The 12,663-nt window shown below is 28.3% G+C and overlaps 2 protein-coding genes across 2 annotated transcripts; both read left to right on the plus strand.

Annotated features, from left to right (window-relative positions):
- Positions 1 to 960: 960 nt before the first annotated feature.
- On the plus strand, positions 961 to 7,367 carry LOC122512832 (ubiquitin carboxyl-terminal hydrolase 22). The gene is made up of 6 exons (XM_043628913.1): positions 961 to 1,862; positions 3,831 to 3,963; positions 4,033 to 4,248; positions 4,388 to 4,802; positions 5,196 to 5,759; positions 5,834 to 7,367. The coding sequence occupies exons 1-6, from the start codon at positions 1,743 to 1,745 to the stop codon at positions 5,889 to 5,891; spliced, it is 1,506 nt and encodes a 501-aa protein (XP_043484848.1). The 5' UTR covers positions 961 to 1,742; the 3' UTR covers positions 5,892 to 7,367.
- Positions 7,368 to 8,117: 750 nt separating this feature from the next.
- Positions 8,118 to 12,659, plus strand: LOC122512756 (hexosaminidase D-like). Its single transcript, XM_043628792.1, has 9 exons — positions 8,118 to 8,159; positions 8,249 to 8,303; positions 8,877 to 9,092; positions 9,176 to 9,524; positions 9,618 to 9,692; positions 11,309 to 11,504; positions 11,654 to 11,929; positions 12,009 to 12,095; positions 12,196 to 12,659. Exons 1-9 carry the CDS (start codon positions 8,131 to 8,133, stop codon positions 12,368 to 12,370), a joined length of 1,458 nt encoding a protein of 485 aa, XP_043484727.1. The 5' UTR covers positions 8,118 to 8,130; the 3' UTR covers positions 12,371 to 12,659.
- Positions 12,660 to 12,663: the final 4 nt, after the last annotated feature.

Here is a 12,663-nt window from a genome sequence, read left to right on the forward strand (position 1 = left end):
AGAATTTTTTTAATTAACAAAAATCGAAATTTATCATATTTTTATATGCAATAAGTAACTAGAGTTTTAAAAATTAAAACAAACATAATTTTAGACAAATTAAAAATTTTTTAGACAAATAAATTATTATTGTTTATTTTGAAATTCTTTTTTCACTTTAAAACAAAATATATTTTTTAATAAAGTAAATTTTCGTCTTTTATTTTAAAAAAATTTTTAAATAAAGTTAAAATATCAAAAAGATTGTTATTAAATTAATTTTGTTATTTAGAAAAAATTATTTTTTTAAAAACATCTGTAAATGTTTTCTATTTCTTTTTTATTGTCAATTTTATTTATTTAAATTGAAATTTTACAACTGGGGAAAAAAGTACATTTCTAAGCGGATTAAAAAAAATTGCCGGTGGGAAAATATTTTGAATCGGTTTTATTATTTTTGACACTTTCGAGATAAGATGGAACAAAAAAATGTTGTTTCGCCTTTTAAAGACTGTAAAATTGTATACAATGACTATCCACCAGATGGGTCTTATTTTCTAATCCATAAGGCCCTCGTAGTGATTTTATTACTCTACCTTTTTCATTACACTTTAAGTCTTCAATTTTTACAGTCGCAATAAATTTTCTAATCCGTTTTTGGGGTTTTTCCCAGTCTCTTAAAAAAACATTTTTTGCTATATCCCCCCTTTTTCTACAACTTCTATAGTTAGGCCAAATCTTACTTTTTCTTTCTCTTAAAGACAATAGAAATATAACGATCATAAAGATACAAGTTAACCTAAAAACAAACATTCTAACCTAAGATCTATGTCAGTAATCATCTTTTAAAAATTCACAATACAAAGTTCAAAAATATGTCAATGTAATCATAACAATTTTTTTAAACAACAAAAAACAGCATCTCGTATCAGAATATCAGGGCCGTAATTAAAGGCTTATAAAGTGTATAAAGTTTCCCCCCACTCCTCTTGAAAATCAGCCGATTTGAGATCACACCTGCTCTTCTCAGAACATTGTCTGAAGTGTCTTCACCTGGGTGTTAATAAATTTCCCAAATATCTCTAGAGTGGTGAAAAAATCAATTGGTAGTGTGGAGAAAATTTACCGAGACATCAAGTAAATGGGAGATTCAAGTTTTTGTTTTAAGGAATAAACAAGAAAACGGGTGAAAATCAAGCGGAAGTGTGAACGGGGCCCGAGATAGTGACATACGTACATGGTCTACGCTTTTTTTGGCGTTAGGAGGGAGCAGGGAGGGGCAACCCCTTACCGGCGCCGCTGCAGTGAACACAGTGACCGGCTGGTATTCGTCGGTTCCCGGGTGACTTTATTACAACCCGAAGAACCATAAAATCTCGTGATTTACTCATTCCAACCTAAACGACGCACAATTGTCTCATCCTTATAAATGATTGCGGGTTTTAAAAAACAAACTTGACAGCGTGACAAGACGATAAGACATATGAAAGCAGTTTTCCAAGGCTTACGCGATTTTCCATGTCAACGACACGCGCGCTACTGCCAAGGCCAGCGTGTTACGCCCCGCGCACATTGTTCGTCACCCTGTTCGTAACATCGTTATTTGAAAAAAGTCCCTTGGTGCCCCACGGGTGTGCCAGGGTCTATAAATCAAGGGAAATCAAAACGGGGTACTCTCTGAATCTTTAGCGATTCCGAGCAAAGAACATTATATCGCGAATCACTAAAACTGTAACCACGCCATCGCCTTGTGCCAGCCTGAGATGAGCGACCATGGCTGCATACACTTGAATAATTTCAAGGCAGCCAAGGGTATACAGCCCTACAAAGTGATCCACTCTTATTTCGTCACCAGTACATCAAACGAGGCTCGCATCAGGAAGGTGGGACATTTTTTATCACTCCAAAGCGAAATGCCGGTTGCTTGTACAATTCCTCCTATCTCTTAGTTTTGCTAAACATTTTTTTTAAAAAGTTATTTTCCTAATTTTTATCGTACATTTCATAGATTTCATTTAAGTCCTTTATTTTCCTGGGTTTTGATATTAATTTTCAAGGGTGTCAATTGTTTCTTTTTTTTCTAAATAAATGTCTAAGAACTGTCAAAAAATTGTTCTAGTGGTTAGAATGACAATCCAACACATGGACACCACCCCCGTATTTACGTGCACGTTTTCCCAGCGCAACGTGCACGTCACACACGAGCTTCGGTTCATTCACGTTTTCATCAGGAGCGAAGTTATTGATTTTAGAACCCTGCGGTAATCATTAGATGCTGTAATTAAGTTTGCAATCCACTGATGCATGAGGTATTTCTGGTGTAGAAGGATTAAAAACTGGTTTATAAACTTGAGAAAAAACTTGATCATCTTTATATATATATATATATCAAAATAAACTCTTCTCATTTTTTGGCAAAGGTCCTGTGATGTCTCAAAATAACCTCTCTCTCTCTTTGTTGCACAATATCATGCACTTGCTTTTTTTATATTTTTTACTAAACAAAATTCCTTAACAAAGAAAAAATTTTTATTCCTACAGGTACTGCTTCATTGAAATTTTTTAAACAAATTTTTTAACAACTGTTTTAAACAATTTATTTTAAAAATTAATTCGAACGAAAATGAGTTTTTAAAATAACAACAATGAGATATTTTATTTTAATTCGAAACTCTTTCTTTTTACAATCTTAATTGTGTTTAATTAACACCGAGAGTTGTTAATTGAGTAGAAAATTTCAATTAACCTACAATTTTCTAAGCGACTATTTAGAAATCGAAAAGAAAAGGTCAATTCTTATTCAGTATTATTTTATTCTGCGTATACTTTTGTCTCAAGATAAATCTCGAATAACGGGATTTCAAATTGCAACCCCAGTACCGTTGCGATCAGCACGTTACTGGAATTAATGTTTTCCGAATTTAGAAAATAAACTATATTTATTATTTAAAAAAATACGTCTTTTTATAAAGAAAAAGATTTGGAATATTAAGTAATAATTTCTTAACAAACAGTATATGAAAAGAAATCAAAACAATAAAGAAATCATCAGCAATTTCTAATGAGTTGGAAATAACATCTGCAGATTGCAGGGCCGTATGTATTTTACAAAGGGGCCCTAAAACTTAGAGTAACAATTATTTTACGTTATAATTAATTATTTACAAATTTTATCACAAAATTTATCGGTTTAAAATTTTATTCTCTATTTCAAAAGGTGAAATGTTTTTTTAATAAAGAAAAACACTTTCACCAATATTGTGCAACAGCCACGTGTATTTCAAAATAATTACATAAATCGATTTTTTCAGCGTCACATAAACAATTTTTTATTCAGATTATAATATTTGTTATTTTTTAACAGAAGAGCTATTAGCTACTAGTTATTAGGAAATAAATAGTATTTATCATAATTTATTTCTTAAAATAATTCTCTTATTTATTAATTAATTTTCATTAATTGATTATTGTTATTATGACTTTTCGACTTATTTTAAAAAATTACGACTTTTACGACTTTTCTTTTAAATATTGCGATAATTTTTACTATAAATGCAACTTATTTCGATTTTTATATAGTGTGAAAAATAACTATAGACAAATCTTCAAAAATTATTCTTTAATAATGTTTCTAATTAAATTTTCAAAATTTACTATTAAAAAGTGTTTCAATATTGAAATTTTTTGTAAAATTTAATTGATAATAATTGACTTTTTTCAAAGTGTTTTATAAAAATTTTTGAAAATCAACTTTTGAAGAATTTTAATTGCGCCGAGGCCTGGATTTTATTTAATTTAATTAATTTAATTTAAATAATTTAATTTAATTAATTTAATTTTCTTTTTTTCAGGCTGTAAGTTGTCTCTGTCATATATGTAAAACGTACAAGGATCGATTGCACTCCTGTTTGCACTGTATCTTCTTTGGCTGTTATGTTAAAGGACATATTCAGGATCATGCCAAAACGAAAAAACACTTTTTAGGTATTTTTTTGTTTAATTTTAAATTCAATTAATTTTGAATTATGAAATTTTTATTTATCTAAATTGCAGCTGTGGATTTGTGTTATGGAAATATTTTGTGCTTCCAATGCGGAGATTATGTTTACGACAGAGAATTATTAGCTGTAGCAAAGTCACAATGGAGCGAATCGGCAAAGTCGTTAAGCATAGGAGAATTTTATCGAGCGTGGGAACCAACTCAAAGCGAAACGGAATTGTTAAGAAAACATCCGCGCAGGAGACGAGTAATCGAGAATTCTACAATAGGTGAAAAAAAATGAAAAATTCTCAACGAGAAAATATTAATTTAATTAATCTTATGTAATCTAAATATTTAATTTATTTCGAAATTCGAAAAGTAGAATAAATTCTGTTTGGAGATTTTATTAAACAATTTGTTTTTCAGGTTTAAGAGGATTGATAAATTTAGGAAGCACGTGTTTCATGAATTGCATAGTTCAGGCATTGATTCATACGCCACTTTTGCGTGATTATTTTCTATCTGATCGACATCATTGTCCACAACCAAGTCGATGTTTAGTCTGTGAAGTGGCACAACTCTTTCAGGAATTCTACTCAGGAAATAAAGCGCCCCTCACGCTTCACAAACTTCTCCATTTAATCTGGACGCACGCTAGACACTTGGCTGGATATGAACAACAAGACGCTCACGAATTTTTCATTGCAACACTCGATGTTCTTCATCGACACTGCGAGGCCGCCCCTATTCTCGTCAAGGATAATCCACATCATTGCAATTGCATTATAGATCAAATTTTCACCGGCGGTTTGCAAAGTGACGTTGTCTGTCAATCCTGCAAGTACGAGTCCTTAAAATTCAATTTTCTCCCCTAAAAAATTAAATTAGATTAGATTTACTGAAATTCAAATTAGATTTACTAAAATTCAGATTGGATTAACAATTTACTATTTACTGAAATTTAAATTCAATTCAAGGAAAAGTCGGGAATTTTTCTTCAAAGTACTGGAAAAAATTATTAATAATTCTGAATTTTGGTGTCTTTTTTGTTTGCCTCATAAACTATGAAATTACCACTAGAAAAATTCAATTTCATTAATTGAATCTCCGAATCTTATAAAAGGGCACTTTTACCATTTAAAATCAATGCTGAAAGTGCCCTTTTAAGATCCGTAGTCTCAATTGTTAATGAAAATAAAATAATTTTTTTACAAATCGGAAATTTAATTTACAGTGGTGTCTCAACAACAATCGATCCATTCTGGGACATATCGTTGGACCTGGGTCCAACTGCTGGCAGTTCAATAACGGACAGTACGGGTCCACCGACATCGCTTGTCGATTGTTTGGAACGGTTCACACGCGCCGAACATTTGGGATCAACGGCAAAAATAAAATGCAACAATTGTCAAACATATCAGGAGAGTACGAAACAATTGACAATGAAACAATTGCCAATAGTTGCGAGTTTTCATTTAAAAAGATTCGAGCACTCCAGCATTCAGGATAAAAAGATTTCCACATTTATTTCATTCCCCGAACAATTGGACATGACTCCATTCACTTCACATCGTCGCAATGGCAATAATAATAGTGCATTGAAAAATATGCCGAAAAATGGTGAAGACACTGCCTTTACTGATAATAGATATTCCCTGTTTGCTGTCATTAATCATGAAGGATCTCTTGAAACGGGACATTACACGGCCTTTATTCGTCAACAGCGAGATCAATGGTTTAAATGTGATGATCATTTAATTACGCGAGCTCGACTTAAAGATGTCCTCACTAGTGAAGGGTAAGAGCAAAAACAGATTTCTAAAGATTTAGAAAATTAGAAAAAAAAATTAAATTCTACTTTTTTATTTTCAGCTATCTGCTTTTCTATCACAAACAAATTTTAGAATACGGACGAAATAGTAAGTCGTAAGTCTGAATTTATAAGTAATTTATTATATATATATATATATTGTACTTGAATTTTTTCGGTGTTCGATTTTCGAAACCAGGGTCTCGTTTGTAAATTGTCAATAGCGAAGTTTCGATGGCGATCGAAGGCAATCTAGCCAAAGAATGCCGATATCAAAGATAGTTGCGTGACTAAGTGTGATTGATAATTAGTTTTTGAAAACAGGAGTAGTCAAAAAACTAATTAAAACAAGAAAAAAAACGCTATATTAGCGTAGAATTCTTTTAAAAATAAAAAGAGGACAAATCAATTTTTGTAAAAAAAAAAATAGTAAAGCCAGCGAATTATTTAATATTTATCATCTTTATTTGCAATTAACTAAGATAAAAAGAAAGTTGAAAAAATAAAGTAACGTTAAACTTTTGTTTAGCGATTCTCGATACAAAATCGTCCTCAAGCGTTTCCCATCCATCGTATTGTAAACTAGTTTTTAAGATTAGCTCAATTTTTTTAACATGACCGATTGTGAATTTTTGTAGATTGTCGACTGGTAAAGTATTCCTTATCCTATTTAAAACTAAATAATGGAATGATTTTTTTCATTCAATAGTTTTTATTTTTTTATTGAAAAATTCATTGATATTATTGACAAATTATTTATTTATAAAATTAATACACGTTCCATTATTTAGTTTTGTGAATTATGTTTGGAAAGCTGAACTTTAGATTTTTTTTAAAAAAGTATTTATTCTTTGATGTTTTTTTTTCGTTTACTGGAGAATATAACAAAACTCTTTCTCTCTCTCGACAAATAAAATCGACGTTGCACAAATTGTAGCTAGAAAAAGAAAAATCAATTATTGTTAAAACAGTATCGCAGAAAGAGTGCCAAAAACTCGTCTGTTATTTATGCAGGAAAATATTTCCCCCTGTAGCAAATTTAGAATTTTTTAAAATTGACTCCAAATATGAGTAAAAAGAATTTTTTTTGCAAATTTTATATTCATGGTGAAAATTTTTTATCATGAATATAATAGAGTGTGAAAATGCGCATTTTTTTGAATAATTCTCGCTTCAAAAAAATATAAAACAAAAAAAAATGATTGTGTAAGCTTTGTTGAATATATCAATTACACGTAAATTTACAAATGTACATAAATTTTTTTTCTGTGTTTAACAGAAAGAAAAAACTGTATTGTGTCTATACGATTTATTGTATAAGAAAAAATTGTGAACTGTACTGTTGAAACATAATAATTAAACTTGTACAGAAAAGTAAAAAAAAAAAAGAATGAACAAGTTACGCAAATGTCTTTAAACAATTTTCTGAAATAATGTTCATTCATTGATCCAAGGTATTTCTATACTCTTCTGTATACGATAATGATTCCTAAGGACCGATAAAAACGGGTAGAACAATGACGATTGTAATATTTTATAAAAAGGCTGACAAAAAAATATACCGACGTAAATAAAAACAAAATTTATTTAATCGAATTCACGTTTTTATATTTTGGGTAAATTTTTCTGTAAATTTGTTCTTTTTGATATCATTTTTCTCGCATGGAAAATCGTTTATTAGAATAAATAATTTTGATATTATTTAATAATTTGTATGATTTTTTGTAACAAGTGATTTTAATTTCACTTTTTATTTTACAATTGTGACGCGCTCCGAAAAAAAGTACCTAATAAGGAAAAAATTTTAGGTTGTTTGTAATTTTTTGAATTAAAATTTTGGAAAATATACAAAGAGGATCGACTCTAAATAAAAACGACTGGTTATTTAGTTCTTTATTGCATCTAAAATAATTAATAAAAATTGATTTTAATTTTGTACAATTAAAAACTTTTAATTTAAAAAAAAATAACGAAAATAACCTTAAAATTCTTTGCTTCTTACTTTTCTTCAGAGCTCGTCGTCTTATATTCGAAAATTATTGTTAAAAAGCAAGGCAGCAAATTATTTTTCCATAAAAAATAAAAAGTTTACATTATTTACATCAGCGTGAAAATCAGATTTAAATTTTCCCTCGCAAAATCCGACTTCTTGCGCAAATCTAATCAAAACAGAATTTAAAAAATAAAAATAAATTTACCGAAATTTTGAAATATTTTCAAAACTATGTCAAGAAAGGACAAATAAAATTCAAATTACAGAAAAAAATTTAACATGAAAGATAATTTAGATTGAAATAAAATATTAATTTCTAAAGAGCGTGTATTCATTAGCGCAGTGATGCAAATAAGAACATCAAAGATGGATGCTTTGACATTTGGTTCGCACAGGTAAACAGTGAAATTGAAGAAACAAATCTTGAGAGAAAATCGATAATAAGCAAGTGATACATTATTTTAAACTGTTTTTAACATTACAGATTGGTACATATTGATCTTAAAGGGGCCCCACCAAGAGTCTCTTATTTTGAAAAGGTATATGAAACATTTGTGTAAACATCGCACCTGATATTCTCATCAATGTTTACATACACACAGTTTGACAGTATAAAGTATTGTACATATTTAAACAAATTTATAAATTATAGAAAAATTTTTATTTTTATCTTTTACTTGATGTTTCTAAAGAAGGGCAAATTGGAATTGTCGAAAATTATATTGTAAATATTATAATATGTGGAAATTTTGGTTAAAACGCAATAGAACGAACAACAGCTGTTTTACGGTGTATAACCTGATTAATGTGGTTAAATAATAATTATGAAGAGGAATTTTTAATTGGAGAATTTTTTATTTCTTTTATTTGATAATTTAGATTATATTTATGTATTTGTTTATTTATGAGTTGACAATTACTCAGTGAATTAACAATATTTATTTATTTACTCATAATATAATTGATTGTTTTTGTTTTTTAGTAGTATTTAGTACATTTATGTAATTAGATGAATTAGAGTTAAGTTAGAGAATTGTTTATAATTTATTTCTGTTTAATATTATTTTTAGAAAATTGTAATATAATGTTAATTTGATTTAAAATTGTTTTAGCTATTTCCACTTTTGAGATCATGGGGTGCGACGGGTTTATTGTTAGAATGGGAAGACACTTTTCCGTACAATCGGGAATTGTCTCCAATTGGAAGCAATGGCCCGAGTAGTTTAACAAATGGGTACACGACCCAGGAGGCTCGTCAAATTTTACAAATGGCAGGAGATTCTGGTCTGGCAGTTGTTCCCCTGGTGCAAACATTCGGTCACATGGAGGTGAGATAAAGCAAATTGCAATTATTATAGAATTAGAATTTATGAATAGATTGTAAATATATAAAATGGAATTGTATTTTCAGTTTGTATTGAAACATGATGAATGGAGTTCATTGAGGGAAGTGGATCGTTTTCCGAGTTCAATGTGTCCGTCTAATCCTGGCTCTCTACCTCTTGTGAAATCATTAATTCGACAGATTGTCAGTTTCCATCCGGACATTCAGTATTTGCACATTGGTGCCGATGAAATTTGGCACATGGGCCTCTGCTCTGTTTGCACGAAACGTGTTAATTCTAATAAAGGTGGAAAGTCGTCGTTATTTTTGGAACATGTCGTAGGCATCGCACAATATATTAAAGAAACTTATCCGTGTCTAAAGATAATTATGTGGGACGATATGTTGAGATCGATAGATTTACACGTTCTGAACGGTAAACTATTTTATTTTCAGTAGAAAGTTTTTAATTTCTCTCTCTCTCTCTCTCTCTCTCTCCTTCGCAATATAATGTTATTTTCTTTTGCAGAATATTATATTGGCAAATATGTGGAACCAATGATTTGGCACTATAATTCGAGGGAGAATTTCGCACTTCCTTCAGGTGAAAAGAATATAATATTTACTTAAACGAAATTCAAATTGAATGAAACCTAAATTGAACAAAATTATTAAAAATAATGAATTTATTAAGAATTTTAGAATTTTAGTTAAAAACAATAAAAAATATTGAATATTGGAGAAGTTAGAAATGATTGCAAAAATTCAATTATTTTTAAAAGTACTAAAATTCTTCGCTGAATTTCAATTATGTTCAAAAATTTTTAAAAATTCTCGTCAAAATTTCAATTATCTTTATAAATAATGAAATTCTTCTCCGAAATTCAATTATTTTCAAAAATGTGAACAAAATTCTTCTTCAAAATTAAATTATTTTCAAAAATTTTAATAAAATTCTTGTCAATTTCAATTATTTTCAAACATTTCCCTAAATTCAATCATTTTCAATATTTACTATTTTAATAAAGTTTTCCAAAAGAATTCAATGATTTAAAAAAAATGTTGATAAAATCCTACACAAACATTTTATTATTTTCATAAATAAAAAAAATTTCACAGAAATTCAATTATTTACAAATTTTTTATAAATTTCTTAACAATTATTTATAAAAAATTTTAATAAAAGTCTACGCAAACATTAAATTATTTTCATAAATAATAAAACTCATCGTAGAATTTCAATTATTTTTAATAAACATTTTAATCGAATTCCTCAAAAAATGTAATTATTCTTAAAAATTTAATAAAATTCGTCGAAAAAATTTAATTATTTAGAAATTTGTGGACAACATTCTTTATGAGAATTTAATTTTAAGAAACATTCAATTTTTTAATAAATAATTTATTTTCGTATTTAAATAATTTAATTCTCGTAGAATTATTTAATAAAAATTGATTTAAAAATGAATTTTAGTTAAAATTTTAAATAAGCATTGAATATTAAAAGCATTTTAAGTAGCATGAATTTTGAGAAATAATTGAACTTTGAATAGGTTTCAAATTAAAATCTTTGAAAATTTTAAAATTTTAATACTTTCAACTTTTAATTCTATAGAATTAATTTTTTTGTAAAAGTTTTATTTCATTTTTTTTTTTAAATTATTTCAAGTTTTTATTTTATAATATGTATTTAATTGAAGAATTTCCTAATAGTCGATGAAATTTTCGAAAAATTGAATTGAAAACAAATTAATGTAAAAATTCTCAAAGAACTTTTTCAAAAATTATTTTTAAAAAATTGATTTAAAAAAGAATTTTAGTTAAAAATTATTTTTAAAAAATTGATTTAAAGAAGAATTTTAGATAAAAAATTGTAGAAAATAATAATTGAATTAAAATAATGAAAATAATTTTGAAGAAGTTACATTAACAATATTTTTACAATATAAAATAATGAATTTATCACTCGGTCATCTTTAATTATAAAACATGAAGAAATCAAACATTCCGAGTCGAAGACTCGGAGTGATCGATTTCTTTTTGTTTTATAATAAAAATATTCTTACAAGTTGTTGAATTTCAAAAAGGTTTGAATTTGAAATTTAAATTGAATGAAATCCAAATGATTGAAATTCGAATTTAATGAAACGAAGAATGAAAGTTTATAGATATTTGCTTTAAAAAAATAGTAATAATACTAATTTATTTTCTCTTGAGCAGATATGTGGGATAAATACAGTCTCGTTTTTCCGAATATTTGGGCAGCGACGGCCTTCAAGGGCGCCACGGGATCAAGTCAGCACATTCCAATAATAAGACATCACATAAGTAATCACGAGAGATGGCTCGAAGAATTAAGCACACACGTCAATAAAGTACATGAATTTCGTGGAACTGTTTTCACTGGGTGGTCGAGGTTCGTATAAATTTTAATATAATTTTTAATAAACTACTGAATCGTACATTGTTAAATCTTTTATTATTATAAAATTTCCATTCGTAATAATTAATTGTAAGTTTATAATTGGTTTAAAATTGATTAATTTTCATTTTTTTCTCTTTCAGGTATGATCATTATGCGACAATGTGCGAATTATTGCCAACGGCAATTCCATCGTTGGCAATTTGTCTAAAAGTTTGGCTACATGGCTATTCGGAGCAAACACATTTACAGGTTGCCAAATCTTTGGGTTATGTGGACCATCCCCTGCACATTTCACCGCCACCAAGACCAGCACCGATTCCCAATAATCTTTTATTTCCCGGGTGGCAAGTTGCCGTTGGAATCGAATGGTTCCTTAATTTCAAAATCAAATATCACAATATCGTCCACAGCGAACAGTAAATATTAATATCATTAATATCAAACTTTAAAAAAAATAAGATTCCTGAAGTTAAAAGAATTTAATTTTTTTTTCAGGATAGCAACATGGATGAATCCGTGGCAAGTAATGAACAATTACACAAATCCAATGCAACTCGAGAGTCTGGTACCTGCATTCACTGAGTAAGTAATTTTATCAATTAAATACATTTCCGAATTTTTCCTCAAGTCTAAAATTAGAAAAAAATCTGGTTTTTGCAACAAAAAAAAAACTTATTTCTAGCATGGCATTAGAATTGTCATCGCTCGAAGGATATCTACGAGTGCAAATGGAAAGTATTTTTTTCCCATCCACCATTGAAGAATGGCTGGGAAGTCATATTCATCCAATGAAAAATAAACTCATCGAATTAAAGCAAACCACTGAAAATCAATTAACGCGAAATAGTCATTGTTAATTTTTTTTTATTCCTCCAATGAAGATTTATCTTCAAATTGCTGTGAACAGAGAGACAAACAAAAATATCTACACTAGTATTAACTCACTAGTAAAAATATGACTTTATTTTTTAAATCGTGATATATTAAAGAAAAAAAGAGAATGACTGATGATGAAAATACAAAAAAATATGAACACAAAATAGTGTAAAGCGCACAAAATCAAAAATTCAACAGCCATATGAAAAAAAGAATTAACAAAAGGTACAAAATCTTTTGTAAAGTTTTTAAAAAAAAATATTTTTTTGAAAAA

The sequence above is a fragment of the Leptopilina heterotoma genome, unplaced genomic scaffold (genome assembly GCF_015476425.1).
Source record: "Leptopilina heterotoma isolate Lh14 unplaced genomic scaffold, ASM1547642v1 Lhet_128, whole genome shotgun sequence".
Classification (NCBI taxonomy): Eukaryota; Metazoa; Arthropoda; class Insecta; order Hymenoptera; family Figitidae; genus Leptopilina; species Leptopilina heterotoma.